The sequence below is a fragment of the Anoplolepis gracilipes genome, chromosome 12, assembly GCF_047496725.1.
Source record: "Anoplolepis gracilipes chromosome 12, ASM4749672v1, whole genome shotgun sequence".
Classification (NCBI taxonomy): domain Eukaryota; kingdom Metazoa; phylum Arthropoda; class Insecta; order Hymenoptera; family Formicidae; genus Anoplolepis; species Anoplolepis gracilipes.
In genome coordinates, this window is record NC_132981.1 from 2548636 (window position 1) to 2570276 (window position 21641).

Here is a 21641-nt window from a genome sequence, read left to right on the forward strand (position 1 = left end):
AGATAATAAAATAGAACTGAAAATTGTATATATATGTATATATATGTGTATACATAATAATAATTAAATATATATTTATATATATTATATATATAATATATTAATATTTTTAATTGTTGCTTACAATCTTTATGTTGTATATATTTTTTTCTTTTTCTTCAAATTTTAATAATAAAATAAGTCGTTCTTTAAATACACTTTTTAAGACATAGAAAATGGAACGAGCGCGACTAAACAATATTTAATAGCGTGTAAAGCATATAATGTAAAGTAGATATGTCTTATCAATATTCACTTTATTAATTACTTACATTATAATAAATGTAACATCAATGAATCAGGAATTTTTACATATATAGAATAAGTAAGTAGAATGGAATATAATTGATTTTAATTATATCGTACATAATACATAGACATGTATATAAATTAAAGACACTCGTGCAAGTGCGGGATTTAGCGAAAAATATGAAATAATCTCGCTTTCGAATTGAAATACATATAAATTGTAAATCCATAAACTATAAATAATATAATGCATAATATAACTGTTTTATAAATCTTTCCTCGAAATTAATTCATAATAATTATTATTATAATTTAAAATTTACTACAAAGTAAATATTTCACGCATTTCCCAAATATAAATATTAATAATCTAATTGCGATAAATAAATATCTCCAATTTGATTACATAAAACTGTTATTATTCTAGAATTATACGATATATTTTTGATAAAAAAGTACTAAACAATAACAAGTGCTAATCCTAAAAATAATTTTATTAAAATTATTAAAATATATTAGTTTAATATAAATTCATTATTATCAAATAAAAGAAAAAAAGAGTATATATTTAGCAATACATTTATTTTATACAATCAAGCGATTTGTCTGCTAATAATTAAAAAGTACTATATTTTAGAACATTTTTATATCCAAATTTTACACAAAACAGAGGATTCTAATGCTACTTCTTTATTGATGTCTTCCAGTGACACGATCTACTATCGTTTGCGTTAGCACCTTCTCTGCTATGTTTTGTGCCCAATTTGTCAATTGATCTCGAATACCAGGACGCTTGGTGGTGGTCATATAATTTTGACCTTGATAATATCCTCCTTGTGGATAATTTTGTGGATAATTTTGTGGATAATTTTGTGGATAATTTTGTGGATAATTTTGTGGATAATTTTGTGGATAGCCTTGATTTGGGTAAGAAAGATGTTGATTATAACCTGGATACCCTGAAGAAGGGTATCCTGCATTTTGAGATGGGTTTCTACTTTGCGACGGATTAACTGATGATTGTGGATAATTTGGATAGCCAGCATTTACAGTACTAGCGCCAGTTCGTCTAATAGTTTGTTCATTATTCCTAGAATTATCCGGATATCCCGAAGAACTGCCTCTGGATGGATAACCAGATGATCCACTGGATGGATAACCGGATGATCCACTGGAAGGATAACCAGATGAGCCACCAGAGGGATAACCGGATGATCCTCTTGAAGGATAACCGGATGAGCCATCAGAAGGATAACCGGATGATCCTCTTGAAGGATAACCGGATGATCCACTGGAAGGATAACCGGATGATCCTCTTGAAGGATAACCGGATGATCCACTAGAAGGGTAACCGGATGATCCACTAGAAGGGTAACCAGATGATCCATTGGAAGGATAACCGGATGATCCTCTTGAAGGATAACCGAATGATCCACTAGAAGGGTAACCGGATGATCCACTAGAAGGGTAACCAGATGATCCACTGGAAGGATAACCGGATGATCCACTGGATGGATAACTAGGTCGATTTGCCGACGTTGAATCGGAAGATCCGGAACTTGGATAACCACTACTACTGGGATATCCAGAGCCAGACGGATAACCAGAAGATTTAGCAGGATTTTGGCTGTCCGAATTTCTAGAAGTATCTGAAGCTTCTGTTTGAGGATTACTCTCTCGCTTTGGAACTGTTCGTGCCTCCATTTCGTCGTCAATTTCTGCATACAAGAATAATGCTAATAATATAATAATAAAATTAACATTTAAAAAATTAAGTGTTAAAAATTATTTAATTGTGTAAGTATATCTTTGTAAAGAAAATATAATTAATTTTATTAAGTTTGATATCTGTCATGCATGTATGCAAATGTGATTTATGCTTTTGCATGCAATGCAAACGTATTTCATGAGACATGTTAAAAAAGTAGATGTAATAACCATATCTAAATTGGAAATTATATCTGAATCGGAATTTTGAGTAATTGAAAAAGCAATTTGTCTAACAGGTATAAAAACAAGTGTAAAACTTGGCTTCGATTGTCAGTTCTATTACTCTGTACAAGGAAAGAAATTTTGGACGGAACTATAAAAAAAATTCACTGTGCTAAACTAACAGGTGTAAAGGAGATTATAAAGCACGATGTTGCGAAAATATCCCATAAAAATTTTCACCTTCATTTAGAGTTGTATTAAATTGTTAAGCAAAATTTCTTTGAGAACACAAAGCTGGACAATAACAATGGTTATAACAACTTTTGTATACACATGCACGTGCGCAAAACAATACATATTAATATGTAATAATGAAATAGCTGAATTGATTTTAGAATCAGTATAATTTCAATAAACTTAATTTGTTTAAAGCATAAATACGTAAACAGAACTTTTATGTTACATTTTTAAAAATAGGCATAAAAATAATATTATTGTGTGTCAATAGTAGTTCAAATTTAATTTAGCAAAATTATACCAATTTTAACTTAAAATTTTAGATTAAATTTATTTACAAAGATATCTGAAATTCTGTAGATATCCATTTAATTACATTGCTAATATTGTGCGATAGTTCCTTCTCTCTAAATAATCTGTAAAAAAGTTTAATGCAAATTTCAAAATTATATCTGAGCAAAGTTAAATATGCAAGAATATTTTGTTTATAAAATCATTATAAATGAATATTTATTTCAATTATTTGCAATTAGTATTACATTAGATTTGTTTTTATTATATAACAAGATTATATAATCATCTTATATTATGTATATATGTAAATGACATAAACATTAAATGGCACCCATTTTAACATTTCATAATTAGTTGTATGTATAGATAAAGAGAAGATACTACAAATATAAATCGACTTTTAGCCAGAAAACGTCCACACTCTGTTCCCATTACTATCCACGCGAGTGTGAGTCTGATAATAATTATTTCCCGTTGGCAGGGCAATTCTGCTGGGACGACTGGTGGTGGTTCGAGGTTGACGGCCATCGTCGAACAGGCGATTGAAGATGGAACCGTCACCTACGGTGTTCCGGGAACCGGAGTAACCGCTATATCTTCCTCCGTTTGACGAAGATCTAGGAGGCGGTGATGGAACTCTCGGTGTCGTTCGATACGATAGGATGGAGTCACTTATGGTATTCCTGGAGCCGGGGCGACCGCTATATCTACCTCCGTACGATGAAGATCGAGGCGGGGGTGATGGAACGGCTCTGGGTGTCGTTCGATATGACACTTGAAGTCCAGGAGGCAATACTGTTGAATCACACGATGAGAAAAGGGAAATACAAAAGGCAAGATCTTTTATGTTAAAATCTCTAGTTATTAGACTTGTAACAAGAGTTACTAGATGTCATACATAAAATATCGTATACAATTATTTATTATATTATTCTTAATAGCCACATGTATATAATTATTTCTTTTTTACATATTATTTTTTACAAAAGGAACGATAGACTTATTCTATAACAAATAATGAATATATATATATATATATATATATATATATATATATATATATATATATAAACATAAAAGATGTTACAAACCAATACAACTTTCTTCACGTGTATTAATTCGTACGAGCAGCGCTGTCCATTCAATGAATTAAAATGAATTCTATTAAATGAATTTGCATGCAAGATAATTCTGTTGAGTTATAAGTAAAGATAATTATAATATCTTCTTTTATTAGAGTATTGATACATGCAAGTCTCTTAAAAGTAAACAGTTTCATTAACACTTTTCTTATTTAATCTGTATTACTATATGAGACATTTAATCTCCCTCTTTCTTTTCAATTTCAAAACATATTGTACAATTAATTAGTTTCTCATAAAATTAATTTATTAAAACAAAGTAAAATTTTTCTACTTGGTATCTATAAATAAAAATAATCCACACAATCAATGTCATGCTAAGTTCATTTGAAACCATTTTGTACTAATTTAAAATGCGCAATATAAATAACTTTGTCTTGAATATACACTCACGTTTACGAAAATCCTTTTGTTTTATATTAAAATCGTACTAGATCAAATTAATATATTATTTTTATAGTTTTAGTTATTATATAATATCTGAAAAAAATAGAAGAGAATGTTTAATCACATGAATAATAAATTTTCAAGTTATTAAGATATTTATAAAATCTTGATATAAAAAAATTGATAACAACTCTCTAGGTTTTCTGAAAAAAATTTACTTTATAATTAATAATATAATTGTTTACGAAAATATCATAATTATGTAATGCAACAAATTATTTCTGTAATTTATCACAATCGTTAAAAAATTATGAATAATAATTATAGCAGAATAAAGATATAATAAATAAATGCTTTATGCTAAACACATATTGCAATCGATTAATTTCAATAAAAAAAAATGAGAAATGAGATGATACAATAAGACGCAATAACTTACTTACGCTAGAATAGCGCATGAGATAACATGTGTCAAAGTTCAAGCTGATAACCCGTTCATTTGTAAAATCTTCCTATTACATTTTGAATAAAAATTATTTATAAAGCATTTTAAACTAAATGAAGAACTAGAGAGTGTAATTCATTGAAAATCTTAAATCTTTAAAAGTACTTTTTATAAATCGTAAGCATTGTATATATATAATTGTATACGAAATAAATTATATTTTACATAGAATTTTATTCTTCGATTATTATATTCGATTTAATAATTTCTATGGGATGTGATTATCCATAATAAATTACAAATATTTATTATTGATGTAAAATTTCTTTTCTCATAAATTATTCAGCAGGAATATGAACTCTTTTTTCTAAACATTATTAAATTATTTATAATCAATATAACTCGGCTTAGCCTGTCTAGTAAGAACATGATCGACATAACTTTTAAGCTATTTATTTATTACAAACAAATAAAAAAATCCATATACTGCTCAATCAGTCTACTACGACGCTTTTATATTAATATCACCTTTTTATATTAATGTCATCCAATCACCACCGTTGTCAAGTATTGTCTGACATCTTCGAGGCATGCCTTTTATCAATTTCATACCCGGTAAAAAATTTCTCATATATAATTATATATAACAATATAAAAGTATATAGAAATATATATAAAATTCTGTATAAGTTATGTATAGTTATGTATAGCATGCATAATTTTGTATTATCGTTAACTGACACATTTAGCCAACATTAATATAAAATTATATATAATTATACATAACAAATTATATATTTAAAATTTTATATATTTCTATATAATTTTATATGGTCATATATCATATATGATTATACATAACAAATTTTCTACCGGGTAGCATATTCTCGAGCTAAGGCTCGCCATTGAACAAATCTATTGAGATAATTATTTCATCATGTTCACTTTTCTTTTACGTAGGTATATCTTTATTAATCGCCAGACATTTTCAAAAGTATTTGGTGATTGTGATGACAAGTTTAACGTTTTGATGTTATTTTCCTCTTTCTATTTGCAATAAAGGTTCCGATATTTTGAATCGTTGTCTTCTTGAAAAATCCAGTCTTGGTTTTTGCTTTAAAACCACTTTTTAGCAGATGGTATTAATGATAAATCTTTGATAATTTTTAATCATTTTCTTTCTTTCATGTTTTCCGTGTGCTATGCCGTAATCTGGCAAGTCATCAACGGTATTGTTCATTTGTTTACAAATGCTTTTAACTTTTTTATGTATTTAGCAGCCGCTACATTTCTCGCTACATTTTGGTCCTTTTGGATGCGTGAAAGACAAATTTGAATCTTTTGGTGTAAGTGGCACTCATCATTAAATACATCGTCTTTCTTGAACGAAAATCCGAACAATTCCTGGTCTTTTATATGTATATAATGCGTCGTAAATAGGAGAAGAGCTCATCTACTCGCGATTTTCAAACAAAAGTTTGCCCGGTCATGCTCTTACTAGACAGACTCTGTATAATTAGTTGCAAATGTATATAATGACACAGTCATAAATATATATAGCACAGAATATTATATAAAACTATACATTTTGCAAAATATTATTCGCGCGCTTGATTTATTTATATTATAAAATACCTGTACAAAAATTTGTCTCTCACATAATACTTTCCTTTGTAGAACAGTCATGGACTACACTCTGCAAATAAGCTCGCGACGATAACACGATAATAATAGTACAAGAATAAAACACTTTCAGTGCTGAATCACTACAATGTCACCGCAAGAAGAGGAAATAGCCCGGAAAATCCGACGAGAATCATAGAGGCAATCATTCCGACTGATGCAGCATTCTTATTATTACGATAAATCGAATTTGGATGATTGTTGTATCCACGTTGATTCGGATAATTTTGATAGGGATAGTTTTGATATCCCGGATACTGCTGCGGATAATTAGGCTGCGGAGGATATCCGGCATTGTTTTGCGGATATCCCCCTGGCTGTCCCGGTACGGGCATCCGGTTCTGTGTCGGATACGGCGGATACCCCAAGTCCTGATGACGGCCTGCCTGGTTGGTCGATTGAGGTGGATATCCATTCGCCGGGTTTGCAGGATACGGCGGGTATCCTAGGTTGCTACCGTGAGAGGATTGATAATGATTGTTGTCACCAGACGGATAAGGTGGCACTGGCGGAGGAGGTGCGTTGGCATTTGCATACGGATTCTGATTAGGATTGTTCTCGCTCACTCGTTCACCGTTCACGTAGGAAACACCAGCTGACTCGTAGCCTGCAAGGATGTCCATTTGCTTCGTGCTGTGCGTATTTTTTTTTTTTGTGCGAATTTCAGGTGCGATTACACGAGACATTGCAAGATGATAGTTGCGTCGCGATAAAATTGTCAGATTTAAACGCTCCTATTATTTGTCTTACTCCTTTTGCTCTCGAGTTTGGATTGAGCAAGGATGATATCAGAAAATGTTTATTCGCGGAAGATATACTTAAAATAATCAAAGAAATTAGAAAATAAAATGTCTTTTGAAACAGAGTATAAACGCATATTTTCAAAACAATTATAAATTAACATTTACATAGATGTTTTTTCTTTCTTTAAAGGAAGTAATATAAAAGAGTTTGAAGTAGAAAACAGCTGTATGCCTTCTTTATATATTACATGACTAGTTTATAGACAGCAAACTCACGTTATAATACACGTGAAGAATAATTAACTATCACCATCAGATCACATCATTTTGAATATCATTAATTCCTATCTATCTATGTTATAAATTCACGTAATTAATTCCAAGAAACATATTGTCAACTGATTTATTTCTTATAATTTTCTCGTTGCAATTATTTTAAAATAATATTCTAAAAATTACATTATTATAAATAAAATAAAATAATATTCTATATTATAAAATAAAATAATATTCTATATATATGTATTCTATTACGTTTTTTTTTAAATAATACTAATTGAAATGAAGAAGCAATTAATTGAAAAAAATTTGAAAATTGTTGAAAAAGTAAAACCAATATAATATATTTTTCATTAATAAAGTATTTGTAAAAGTATTGATAAAATATTGATTCAATGCAAAGGCAACTGTCATATTTATTTTTGCTGTCTTCAACAAAGTAAACAGTTTAAAAAGAAACACAATGTTTCATAAATATATATCAGCGTAAAAGATAACAATTATTATTTATATCTTATTGTTAATATTATCCCCATGCATATAATTTATAAATAATTGAAAATATATAAATTAATTAATAAGTTAACATATCATGTAATAGTTAATAGTTAAAAAAGAAATGTATAGAGGTATATATCTCTCATATATAATAAAAATACTTAAATAATATATATAGTAAATTAATCATAAATATTTTTTTCATCAAAGACCTACTTAATGCGTCAAATAATTCTTGGAATTCAAATTAAAAAAATATATATTCTTTCAGTAACGAGAAATTAACAGAGATAAGATTCTGCAATAAACAAGTGTGGAATAGATATATTTTTCTTTTCATCTTTTTTTCTGAGAAATCATGCCTTCCTCATTCCAATTCTGCGCATGCTATGAAATACATAAGTTCCGCAATTATGAAAGCCCATGAAGTCTTTCATGAATACGAATAATTTGAGATTCCACGACAGTCTTCCCTTTATCAAACGAGTCGCAATTTTATCATGCATGTCATGCAAATTTCAGTTTACGTCGCTTTTACGTCTTCATGCTCGCAATATGTCGAGTGCCAAATAAGAAAAGGAATTGTAAAAACTTACCTAATCCTGTGGATTTTCTCACACATTTTGGCGCACCATTTTCGTTCTTACAATATTCATTTTCTCCGCAAACCATACTTGTACAACTTGCTCCTGCAAACATTTTTTTAAGAAAGACATTAGAATAATATAATTTAAATATTATCATAAATATTCAAACATAACATAAAAATATAAAATCGATCTTATAATTATACCGAATAAAAAGTTAAAAGACTTTAAAAAACAATTTATTTATATTTAATTTTTTATTTATTTTTAAAAATAAACTTTTTCTCTTTTTTATTCAGACTTAAATACCCGCGTATAATGAACGCGTTTAATGAACGCGAAATTTAAGAAAAAAATGCATTTCTGTTGAACTGTTCGAAAATTTCGATTTTGTTAAAATTAAATTAGATGTAAAAAATTAAAATAAAATATATAAAGCAATAATATATGAAGTTTAATTATCACATAATTTATTTAATAATTGTAATTGCATTTTAACTAATATACTGAATAAAAAAGAATTAAATATTATTTTTTGCAATAAGAAAAATAATACACACTCGCGCACGCACATACGCATTGCACGTGTATCGTACACGTGTGTTCTCAATTGATTCAAAATTGTCGAGATTAATCAAAGCTAATACATCGTTATTTCTCACCACTTATCCTCTGGCAGGTCGGATATCGTCCACACTTGTCTGAATAGCCAGTGCAAGGATCTTCAGCCATTACGCACGTTTCATCACTGCGGCAACCAATGTCTTTGCAAGTTCTTCCATATTCTAATATAAAATAAAAAAGAAGAAAACATTAATATTTTAATGATTTTACTATAACATAATTTCTTATTATTTTTGTTAAATTTATAATTTATATATAATTTTTAGTATCTAATTTATTATATTATATTATTGTTATTTAGAGTAAAATGCAGCATTTATACTTCTATTACTTACTATTATAAGAAGCTGTATCTGGAATAATGGCAATTATCAGCAATGTCCCGAAAAGGACACTGAACATAGTTCGTGAAAACATTTTCTGAAAATAAAATCAAAATAAAAATGTCAAGGATATCATAATTAATTAATTAATTTATAATTCATCGAGAAGAAAACCAATGCAAATGTATTTAGTCAGTCTTCCATCGATGTTTTCAATTCAATTTTTCTATTATATGTATTATAACTGTATTACAAAAAATATATTATAATATATATATAATTATAATATATATATATATATTATATGTATTATAAAAAAACGACGGTAAATTGAAAATATATACATGCAAGGTGTTCCAAGAGAAATATTGTTGAAACTAATCAGCTGTTATTTTTAAATAAACATAGGGAGCAGTAAAACATTTTTTAATATAAGGATATTTGGCAGTATTATTTTTATATAATCATTTTTATATATAAAGACAATCGGAAATATTTTTATCATTTAATAAACATATATAAGAGATGTCAAATATCGACAATCTTAATGACATTAATTTTTAACAGTTTAAAACAATAAGATAATTGATTAGAATTATGGAAAAAGCAGTGAATGACATTTTCAGAGATGTTACATAGTTTTTTATAGTTTCCGAAAAAGATTTAATTTCTAGATTTTATTTTAATTTTGATGATGTATTTCAAATATATTTCATTCGTCGTTTTGACATTTTCATAAACATTTATAAAAAAATACCTCCGATTGTCTTTAAGTCATATGTAAATATAACTGTTAAATATCCTCTATTAGAAGATATTTTACCTTTCCTGCTTTCTATGCATTAAAAATATGCATTTAAAAATGATCAGCTGATTAGTTTTGGCAACTTCCTATAGGACATTCTGCGTATAGTCGACGCGTTTGTCATTGAATTTTTTTGAAGTCGGCAGGTGCGAATAGCAGATGGAACAAGGGAGAATTTTTGAATTAAGAAGCCACGTGGTATTGCATGACGCTGTCTGTGCGCAGTTTATATAAACCGAGGTTGGCAAAATTCCAATTTTCTAACTAAAAAAAGTTAAAATAAATAAAAAATCTTTTTATTGATATCGTCAATTAAGAAAATGTTTTCTAATTTAAGCTTTACCTAAAATAAAATAAAATAGATTTAGAAATCAATTTAGCACATAAAATAGATTTTGTTAGAAGATGTTGGAAGATAATCACATCAATTTTGTTGCTAAAAAAAGTTTTAATTCTGTTAATATTACATTTCTTATTAAACTCTAAAAATTAATATAAAATTTAGTAACATTTATATCCGCCAAATTTTTTGTCTTAAAAATTTCACACATTAATTCGATTTAAAAAAGACTTTATTATTAGGTATATTGATTTCATTTTTTAAGTGATTAGCATATAATTTATTAATTAAAGTAGAAATATTTTTTGCATAACATTATATAAATATATTTTAATGTTACATGCTAGTTATTTTTATAGATTTTTGCCATTGAATCTAGAATAAAAACTGGATTTATCATGGTTTTTTTTTCACTAATTAGATTTCCGGCCAACCCTAAACGATAAACGTCGATATAAATTAACGATGACTTTTATCCGCGATTCATGTCCCTTGTAGAAATTTTATAACAATACGAACATCGCATTTGGCACTTGGCGGTATTCTTGTACCATCGCTATCCTTGGATCGAGCATGACGCAGTATTTCAAGGTGGCAGACCCATAACACGCTCGCAGCGATCTTTTATATACTTATTAATGCCGGAAAAATCGCAAAAAAAATTAATAGAATAGAAATCGATACTAGAACTATCACGATCCGTTTCTACTAATTATAAGAACCGTGTATCGATTATCCAAAAGGAGTCACATTTTTTACGGGGAAAGAAATTTCAAGCACACATCAATATATGTGTTTCATTATAATTCATCTTTTTATCATTTTGCGATGAATAACGCAAAGTCTTTTGCAACTCAATGTATCGTGATATTTAGAAATTATCGATCTTTGGGAGTAAATTTATATTACATACTGCGTTTCGAACGCACACACTCAACTCCGGTTTAAAGATGAAATATTTACCCATATATATATATATATATATATATATACACGTGTATGACAGTAAAACATATGGGCGTCGATGACACATCTTATAAAACTTTCTTTGTGTCCGAGAGAATGAAAAAACATTATTATAATAATCACTTACCTATCTATTTTCGCACTTTGTCAAACTAATGTACTGCGTAGTCGACACAAAAGCCACAGCGATACTAAAATCTGGCTCGACCGACTCTCGAGCAATACGCTTGCTTTTCTGACGCATTCGAGAGTTGAAGCGAGAGGAAACGATGGATCTCGACGATAAGCGTGACGAAGATGTCAAAAAAGAAGGTCAAACGATCTGACGGTGGAGGGGATGGATAGGACCTTATATGTGTGAGATGTGTATGTTCAGAAAAAATATATTGCATGATGAATGCTTGCATGTTTGAAAATTGTGACGTTGATACGGGAATTTTATAATAAAATGTGAGACCGCAATTATTATTTAGTCATCAGTATATTTACATCTTGTTATTGTTTGCACCCACTTATAGTCTTTTTACATAATTCTTACATAAATTTCCAGTAGTTTTCTTCACTTAAATATTATATATAAAATCGACTACCACACATTCAAAAAAAAATAATAAATGAAATAAATAAATAATTATTTTAATTGTTTATAAATAAAAAAATATTTTGTAATATATTGCATATATTAAACAAAAATATATATATATATATATAATATTATATTTTTTTATCTCGAGTTTTATATATATTTTTATATTTTTATTTTATTCATATTTTTAATTTATTAAATATTATAAAAGAACAATATTACAAAAAACACTCAAAATCACGAAGAACATATATTATTTTAAATCAAGATAACAATTTAAATTTTTTAGCAGAAATTCGGATCCTGATTAGCGAAGACTCAAACCCTCTTAAACGATATTGTAGAGATCTGCTGCTATTTACCGAGAAGAGATTCGTGGCTATGTAGTTTCACGTTAACGTTTCACAAATGTAGTTAGCGTTAGTAGTTGTCACCGGTGCCCCGTGCAGTTACATCTGTTTTTGACGTGTGTAACGTGATATATGTTGAGAGTTGAATATATTTCTTTGAATCCGTGAAAAAGACTAAGATGTCAAAAATGAATTCGAAAGATAAGGATAATAAGACATTGCACGATAAACTAAAACAGTTTTTTCGCATAAATAAAGGTACGGGTTTTATACTTTGTATCTCTTTTTTTCTCGTATATACAACTTTCGTTGCATCAGATAACAATTAATAATCGCACTGGCATTGTAGGAAATTACAAGAGTCGCGAAGATTTCACTTTGACTCATGACATCGAGAAAGAAATTAGTCCCGATAGTCCGGTGCACCATCGTACCAAGGCAATTAAAGAACTCTCTGATGCAGTACTCAATCAACAGTGGGAAGATGTACGTGTAAAAAATTATCCTCATAAATATTTTTCACGGAAATGAAGATGTTAAACGAAATAATTTAAGCTAACTTCTTTTACTACTTGTAACAGAGAGCAGCGGAACGTCTGTGGAGCTTAGTTCAAGATTTACTCGCAAAAGATGTCCCTCGCGAATACAGACATTTAACGTTAAATTTCCTGAAATGCCTCGTACAAGGACAATATTCGAAACTTTCGTCATTGATGCGTGTAAAATTTTTCATGGTGGTGAAGGAATACGATATACCTGAAGACATCGGTCCTAGGTATTGCGATAAATTACAAAATATATATTATTTTATGACTTAATTTTTGCGCCACTATCGTGTACTATTCTATTTACATATTTCAGATTGGAATTGTTACAAACATTAACAGAACATGGGAAAGATATTTTACATTTGGAAGAGAGAATGGGACCTTTCCTGTTAGAATGGATGCCTACGGTAACAGCAGGAGATGGAAAGAGGGGAGCTGAATTTTTATCTCTTCTTGTAAATGTTATCAAATTTAACTCAGCTTACATCGACGAAGATATTGTATCTGGTCTTGTTCAGTAAATATTTTAAGTGATTTTTTTCTCTAGTTTAAATTACTCAATGCAACAGCTTATCATAATTATTTATTTTAGGTATATTTCTCATTTGTGTTACTATAGTAATAATACTGAAGTTGTTTCCGGATGCTTGGAAGCCCTTGATGCAATTATGTGTTATAGTAATATGCAATCAGACTCGTTACAAACGTTTATCATAGCCTTATGCAGAAGTGTAAATGTTGAGACTTATTGTCAAACAAGTTGGAAGGTACAAATGACGAAATAAATATTTAAATTTAAAAATGTAAAATTAATATAAATTATAAATAATATTAATATATTTAAACTTAAAATTGTAAAACTTTTTTTTTTATTAAATTTAAAATGTAAAATTTCTTTTCTTTATTAATTGAACTTATTAGAAATAAAAAAACACTAGATATCTCTGCAAGTTATATATAGATTTTTAATTGTAAATTATGAATTAATGATTTTTTATTTTAATAAAATTTTAGTATAAATTATTTATTTCCTATATATTGATTTGTGAAAAGCAAATGCTTCTATATTTATATTATAAAGTAATATAATTTTTATATAATATTTTTACAGATTATGCGGAATTTATTAGGAACACATATGGGTCATTGTGCTTTATATACTATGTGTCGATTGCTACAAGATGTAAATTTTCAACGTGACGTTCGTTTACTTCGAGGAGCGGTATTTTATGTAAATATGGGTTTATGGGGTGCACATAGAATACCAAAATTAGAATGCACTCCCGCATCTGTTTTGCCCTCATTTTATCAGGTGTGTATCAAAAGTATTATAACATTATGTAGAACAGAATATAATAATTTATTTACATTTCCCAGGCTCTACAATGCAATCATCCAATTGTTATGTATGAAGTTACGCTATCAATACAAAGATTGGTGAACAAGTATGGTAATGAATTATGGGATCCTACTTGGAGCATTATTCTTGATATTATAGAACAAATTATTACTCACACTGGTAAGATTCATAATTGTATTTTCTAGACAGAGCATTAAAAGCTACAATATAATAATTGTTTTTTATACGCTGTCCAGAAACCAGTAATCAACCAGCAACTAAGCAGGTTTCTACGAGTTTACACGAAACAATTACTAATATCGAAAGTTTACTTGATGCAAACAATTATAATGGTTGTATTCAACGCTTTTATGATCTTGTTGAACGTTGCAGCGATTCTCGTTCTGTAAGTGGATAAATGTAAAATATATTTGCATAATATATAAATATTTAGTGATAATTTTTAATTCCAGGAAGGATCTGTATTAAAGTTAATTGAATACAGAGCATCTACGATAGGGCCTACGTATTACCAATGGCAGGCCAAATTAGGATCCTTGATGGAACGTTACTACAAAAATGAAACACGTACAACAATTAGGATGAAGGTTCTTGACGTTCTGACTAACGTTATTCGCGTTAATAGGTATAAATTATTTTTTTTTTTTTATTTCATATACACATCTACAGATATATGTATATTATAAATCATAATGTATACTCAATAGATCCAGATATGAAGATGAACTTATCGAGCGAATAGTTGTACCACATACGCAACATGTGGATATGGATCCAGATATTACGATACGCACTGTTACAGCAAATTTATTAATAGACCTTTGTTTGGAATGTGATACCAAACGATGTATAGAACTTTTGGACATACTGGAAAAGGTATTAAAATTATTCTTAATTATTATTAGGTATTAAAAAATTATTATTAAGTAATAAATTAGAAAGAATATATATATCTTTATAATGTTATATGTGAGATGTTTTTTGTTTATTTAGATAATCAACAAGCCTTTTACGTCAGACATTCCAATTTCTATGGATGCTGATGTCAAAGATGTAAAAACTGCTGTTGTTGGAATTATAAAGATATTCACTTCTAAGATCTATCGCTTGCCGTCGAGTCATGCGATTTATGCTTATAAGATTTTAGTGAACCATCTTGATACACATTACAAAGAACCGGCCGTCTTCCATGACGTATCAACGACGCGTTATTTGGTAATTATTTCGTTACTAAAATAATAATAATTATAAATATAAACGTAGTATAAATCTATTATATATATATTGCAGATTTTTGAGTGCTTTTTAAAAATCAGAGCAAATTCCTTGTATCATCTCGGTATCTTGGAACCGCCAAATGCAATTCGATTTAGCCCCTATCTTGTTTTGGAACATGGTACGATTGAACGTATGAACAGTGGAGGCAATAGTCCTCCACCAGCCAGTCCTGTGCCATTACAGCACCTATCTTGTCATATTACGTCAATGTCTTTAACTCATGGGTGTAAAACTATTATCTCGTGCATCAAACAAGAAAAAGGTGAGACATGCCTTTCTTATGAAAATTTTAAAGCTTTAAAGGACAAATTATACATAAAATCCTCATATTCGTTACATTTTTTTCACAGATTGGAAAGTTTTATATCTTATATTGAAGGAATTACCACAAGTGATGCAAAATCGGGCGCTGGTGTTATCTCGTCATAGTAATGATATCGATTTCTTTGCGGCAGCTTTGTGTTCAATGGTCAGTTGAATATTTTATTTGTGTTTATAAATATTATTTATCAACTATTTAAATTATTATTTATCAAGTATTCAAATTAACACTTTTTACTTATTATTTATTGACTGATGGCATTAAATTAAATCTACAGGTAAGCGATAAGAGTCTGCGTCTCCCCGAGTCACTTTATAATGTTCCACCTAAATTTACTCTCTCCGAATTTCGAGTCTACGTTTTCCCAGTGCTAGCATCTCTAGCATCGTATCATGCGCATCTGGAACCCAATCTACAACAGCGTTTAATAAAATGTCTAGAGGTAAGACAAGTGTTATGGATATCAATAAGTTAATAATAAAAGCATAGAACTTTCTCTTTGTCTCTAAATATAAATATATTTGAAATGACAAAATATTTTAATTCACTTTTTTAGGTCGGTCTCACAGCAAAATGTGCGAGCCAATGCGTAACCAGTCTCACAATCTGCACACTGGAAATGCGCGACGCGATGAATAAACTTTTATCGGAAGTGTTATTAAATTTATCAAAAATTTCCGCAACAGTCTATATTGCTATACCTATTTTAGAGTTTTTATCAAGTAAGTTCTCGTATCGTCAAAAATAAATTTGCTCAATTTTTAACTTTTTAATAATTAAATTTCTATTTTAGCTTTAACTAGACTACCAAAAGTATTCGCCAGTTTTATTGGGGATCAATATATGTCTGTATTTGCGATATTATTGCCATACACTAATCCCTTTAAATACAACCATTATACAGTATCTTTGGCTCACCATGTAATTGCAGTTTGGTTTTTGAAATGCAGACTTCCCTTTCGGAGAGATTTTGTTAAATTTATTACTACGGTATGCATATATCTCTCTCAATATTAATCAAACAAGCTCTGAGAATATTGAACAAAAAAAGATCATCTTCTATTGATATTTTTCCTTTTTTCTGAAAAACAGGGGTTGAAAGCAAATGTGATAGTTCCTTTTGAGGAAGGACATCTGATGAAATCTGATTTTAGTATTATCAACGAAGATTCTTCAAATAGAAAACGTAGTTCCAGTTTAACCGAACAAGTAGGAATATATTTATATAAAAATCCGTGATAATTATATTTACAAAAGTGCATTCTAATAACATCACTTTGTATAACAATTGAAAATTTAGAGTTTGTTATTTTGTATATTGTTTTTTTTTTTAGTTATTTAATATAAATTAAATATATATGTATTTATAGGGTAGCAGGGGTCGAAGAGAAAGACCGATAATGGCGAATCGAATGATAGGGGAAAGTAGAGCTTTAGATTTAAAACCTCCGATTGATGAAGCTTTAATGAACTTTCATATTGAACTTACTGAAACTTGTATTGATTTAATGGCTCGTTATACATTTTCGAATTATTCAGCGCGGCCTAAAAGGTGATTCTAAGTAATTGAATCAATTAAAATATACAACATTCAGAAAAATATTGAAAGATATATAATAAAAGATGTATTATTCACAATAGATTACCAGCTGCTGATTTCCTTCTTAAGGAAGGTCAATCAATGACTTGGATTCTTGGCAATAAACTTATCACGGTAACGACAAGTGGTTGCAGTAATAAAGCTATGCGTGGTGGACTTTGCGACAATTGTTGGGCGGCTTGTAAGCCTGGGCTTTTATTATTGGATCAAACGAGAACGTCTCAGTCAAACTTGCAACGTACTTCAAGTGTTGAGGTTCTTTGTCTTTAAAATATATGATACAATTTTAGAGTATTCATTATTACTTCTTTTTGCATACTAAAAATAATAACAAAATTGCATTACATGTATTTAAGAAAAATATATTACATAAATATATATTAAATAACAATATATTAAATTATATTCATAGACGTCAAAGGAAGACAAATTATCCAGACAGTCCTCCGGTGGTCATGGAAGTTCAAACGCGAATACTGCTACGAATTCTCCCACGGAGGAATCCAAAAAATCTACAGAAGATTCTGATAGCGCGAAAAAGGAATTTCTTATAGAAAAGACTGACAAGGATCAGATTGAACTGTCAAAGTTGGGACAGATGTTGAACAGCGACAAACAGGACGGGCATATACTTTGTGCTTGTTGGTGCCAAGGATGGGCTGAGATATACGTGCGTAGGCCTACGGGCGATATGTCGTGGATTACGAGAATACAAAATTCTACGCAATTTGAGACTCCTATGGATTTTCCCGCGCATGACATTATGGCACTCTACATGCCGAATCAAGATACAATACCGAATAAACAGCAAGAGGTTGCATCGGAATATTCTGATGATGAAGCAGAGGTATTTTTAACTATTAATTAAGCTATAATAATCAATGGAAAATTGTATATAATGTATATCTTTTCTATGACATATTTTTTTCTTTTATTAAAGGATGTACCGAACAAAAATATTAATCAGTCTCAGAGCGAATCCAGTGTCAAATCCGTGTTATCTTCTGTATCGTCAGGTCCTATTGCGATACCAGGTTCACCAGCTCGACCTAGTCCATCTCGACAAAGCTCAAGAGACAGCTTAGAAAGTTTAGAGGAAGGTGAAGAAGGTATGTATTATCGGACACAATATTTTTTTTTATAAATTTCTTTAAAAATATAAAATTTTCCGTAGATACACGACGTTCTAGAAACCCAGTGCGCCGATCGAATTCCAGTCCAGAAATGAGCGCTAATTGGAAAAATCCATTTTTAAATAAAGAGAAACTAAATGTGCAGCAACAACTTGATAAGGATTTTACTTGCTCAGATCTAGAAATTAAATTGGATGCAGAATTGAAGAAACATTCGAAAAATATTTATACCAAAGACATGAGGTACATTTAAAAAAAAAATCTCTTATATTTTAGGAAGCATTAATGTTAAATTTAATTAAGAATTTATTTAATACAATTTGTATATTAAACTTATTTTTACTATTCTTATCATTTAATCTTGATTATTATTGAAGAATGTTATTTTTTTTATCTAAAATTGTTTTTTATTTGTTAATTCACAGAGTTAGTTGTGAAGCTATACCGGAAGAAATATTTGGTATGGGAACAACTCCACCTTCTTCAGAAAATACTGGAGATCATCCAACCGCATTACGTTCTCAACGTTCCTATCCAGGAGCGACCCAAGTTACTCAAACTGTTTCAGTAACCGTTAGCAATACCGTACCACCATCACCGACAACTGTACAGGTATAGATTACTACTGATAAAGTAACGCAAAATTTATACCTAACATTAAAATTATTTTAGGCACCGGTAAATTATTTAGGAATACAAATACGCCCGACACAAATACAATCATCTACTGCAAAAGCGCCACAATCACCTACTCAAATTTACTCTCGATTATCTAGTCTCGATTATAGTCAGAAACAGATGTCTGTTGAAAATAAACCACCTATTGGACGAAACTTTGGAGATAAAGTATATCGAAAAAATTGAATTTTTGCATAAAATAATTTCTTTTATAAATATATACATCATATTTATTTATAAATTTATTTTCCAGCAAAAGGATGAGAGGCCGGATCCATCTATGTTGCCTCCTTTACCTATAACTATACCTTTTCGCGACAGAGGCCACACAATCTCTGTCATGAGTCCAGTAAAAAAATCACGAGGGGAGTGGGATAACATGCGACGAGGCAATTCACCTCGCGTAAAAGATCCGCCGCGAGCAGGCATCAATCCAAGGTACAAGTTACATATATTGTTTCTCAATTAGATGTATTACGTTTTTTATTGCAACATGGTTTCTTGAAAATCCCATTGTTGTGTTGTAGTTTCGTATTTCTTCAACTTTATCATGCAGCGCACTTTGGCACTACCACGGAAAAGCCTCTCTTAGTTCCACAGACAACAGCTATACAACGTGCGGTGACAAATTTAGATAGAATACAGCCATACGAGACTCATAAAATAGGAGTGCTCTTTGTTGGCCCGGGACAGGCTTCGAACGAAACTGAGATTTTGGCAAATCAACATGGTTCCCTTCGTTACACCGAATTCTTAAAACGTTTGGGCACGTTAATTCGACTGAAGGACGTCGATGAGAATGTATTCTTAGGTGGATTGGACCGTAACGGTGAAAATGGAGATTTCGCTTACATTTGGCAAGACGATGTCACGCAGGTTTGTAATCGATAGTTTGGATCAAATTAATTTTAGTTTGCGTTTTTACGGTTTTCAATTGACTCCCAAATCCCCTTTTTAGGTAGCTTTTCACGTTGCGACACTGATGCCCACAAAAGCAAGCGACCCAAAGTGTACATCAAAAAAGACCCATATCGGGAATAATTATGTAACCCTTGTTTACAATGAATCTGACGAGCCATATAATATACAGACAGTTAAGGTGAGTGTGTGAGATTAAAATACCTTTATTAAATTCTGTAAGTAATTTTGTGTTTAATTCATTTTCTTGCATATTCTTTCAGGGTCAATTTAATTATGCCTGTATTGTAATACAACCTTTGGATCATGGTACCAATCAAGTCACGGTACAAGCGCGAGAAGAATTGGCCGAGCATATCGGTCATAGTGAGCCTAAAATTATTTCTGACCAGAATCTAGCGATTCTTTCACGACAACTTGCTCTGCATGCTAATGTAAGTATCGTCGTAAAAGTTTTTATAAAAAATAATAAATAAAATAAATACAAAATAAATAAAATCAAATTAAATAAATAAAAATAATAGATACAAATATATGATTTACAGCTCGCCTCAATGGTTTGTTCGTCCTTGAAGCAAAATAGTCATAATCCATACGCCTCCAATTGGTTGGAACGTTTACGTCACATTAAGCGGCTACGGAATAGAGTACTACAAGAATCCGTTAACAATAATCCGGATACCACTGCAGACGAATTATCGCCGAGAACTAACAAACGTGTCTACATGGACGATTTTACGGAATATACAACATAGTTTTATTGTCTAACAAGAGACAATTGTACATTGAAGATATGAGAATGTTGAGTACGACTGAATCTGATTAAACGCAATTGAAAGTTAATGCGTTATATAATTATCGAACTGTTTAGAAATTGGAAAGTATATTTCCAATTTGGAATTTTATTATAATATATTACCAGATCTTATATAATTGTATAATCAATGTTCTTTTTGTTGCAACATAAATTAAAAAAAAAAATTATATGCAAATAAAATTTTAAAAAAATATTAATATTTTTTATTTAATATACATAGACCTTTTCACTCAGTCCCCTGAGTGAAAAGGTCTATTTACTTAAATTATTGTGAAAATTAATCCTCTCATGCTACGACCGCGAAAGGGGAATTATACCCCCACTCAAATTTGTCGTAGGATAAGAGGTCCGACTGTATATCAGAGCACAGAAAAATAGCTTGAAATAAAAAAAGTTTATCTGCAGCTAAAATAATATGTAATGAAATATATATCATCCATAAATATTTCCGTGTATTTTTCAAATCCACAATATTTAG

At 29.8% G+C, this 21641-nt stretch overlaps 2 protein-coding genes across 4 annotated transcripts; one reads left to right on the top strand and one right to left on the bottom strand.

Moving 5' to 3' along the window:
- Positions 1-277: 277 nt before the first annotated feature.
- On the bottom strand, positions 278-11854 carry LOC140671704 (uncharacterized). Of its 3 annotated transcripts, XM_072903247.1 has the most exons (6): positions 11701-11853; positions 9475-9559; positions 9178-9300; positions 8525-8617; positions 3157-3546; positions 278-2006 (listed from the first exon to the last, which is right to left on the bottom strand). In XM_072903247.1, the coding sequence occupies exons 2-6, from the start codon at positions 9554-9556 to the stop codon at positions 979-981; spliced, it is 1716 nt and encodes a 571-aa protein (XP_072759348.1). In that variant the 5' UTR covers positions 9557-9559; positions 11701-11853; the 3' UTR covers positions 278-978. The 3 variants fall into 3 exon arrangements, with proteins under 3 accessions (XP_072759348.1, XP_072759347.1, XP_072759346.1); XM_072903246.1 differs by lacking the exon at positions 3157-3546 and having other exon boundaries at positions 11701-11854; XM_072903245.1 differs by lacking the exon at positions 3157-3546 and having other exon boundaries at positions 278-2024; positions 11701-11854.
- A 734-nt stretch (positions 11855-12588) lies between these two features.
- Gig (TSC complex subunit tuberin) lies at positions 12589-21323 on the top strand. Its single transcript, XM_072903237.1, has 29 exons — positions 12589-12767; positions 12859-12995; positions 13091-13284; positions 13371-13574; positions 13650-13824; positions 14169-14369; positions 14435-14576; positions 14654-14802; positions 14870-15042; positions 15125-15293; positions 15411-15632; positions 15708-15957; positions 16046-16164; positions 16295-16459; positions 16574-16739; positions 16811-17007; positions 17110-17226; positions 17388-17569; positions 17659-17872; positions 18030-18464; positions 18558-18726; positions 18792-18993; positions 19176-19362; positions 19423-19596; positions 19682-19866; positions 19956-20304; positions 20387-20527; positions 20610-20780; positions 20892-21323. Exons 1-29 carry the CDS (start codon positions 12689-12691, stop codon positions 21099-21101), a joined length of 5478 nt encoding a protein of 1825 aa, XP_072759338.1. The 5' UTR covers positions 12589-12688; the 3' UTR covers positions 21102-21323.
- Positions 21324-21641: the final 318 nt, after the last annotated feature.

Excerpts from the sequence above, each read along its gene's own strand:
- LOC140671704 (XM_072903247.1), bottom strand. The coding sequence starts at position 9,556 with ATGTTTTCACGAACTATGTTCAGTGTCCTTTTCGGGACATTGCTGATA. Across the intron at positions 9,301-9,474 it reads AGATACAGCTTCTTATAATA|AATATGGAAGAACTTGCAAA; the intron begins GTAAGTAATAGA and ends ATTTTATATTAG. Across the intron at positions 8,618-9,177 it reads GACCTGCCAGAGGATAAGTG|GAGCAAGTTGTACAAGTATG; the intron begins GTGAGAAATAAC and ends AAATGTTTGCAG.
- Gig (XM_072903237.1), top strand. The coding sequence starts at position 12,689 with ATGTCAAAAATGAATTCGAAAGATAAGGATAATAAGACATTGCACGAT. Across the intron at positions 12,996-13,090 it reads TCAATCAACAGTGGGAAGAT|AGAGCAGCGGAACGTCTGTG; the intron begins GTACGTGTAAAA and ends TACTTGTAACAG. Across the intron at positions 17,873-18,029 it reads AACGTACTTCAAGTGTTGAG|ACGTCAAAGGAAGACAAATT; the intron begins GTTCTTTGTCTT and ends TTATATTCATAG.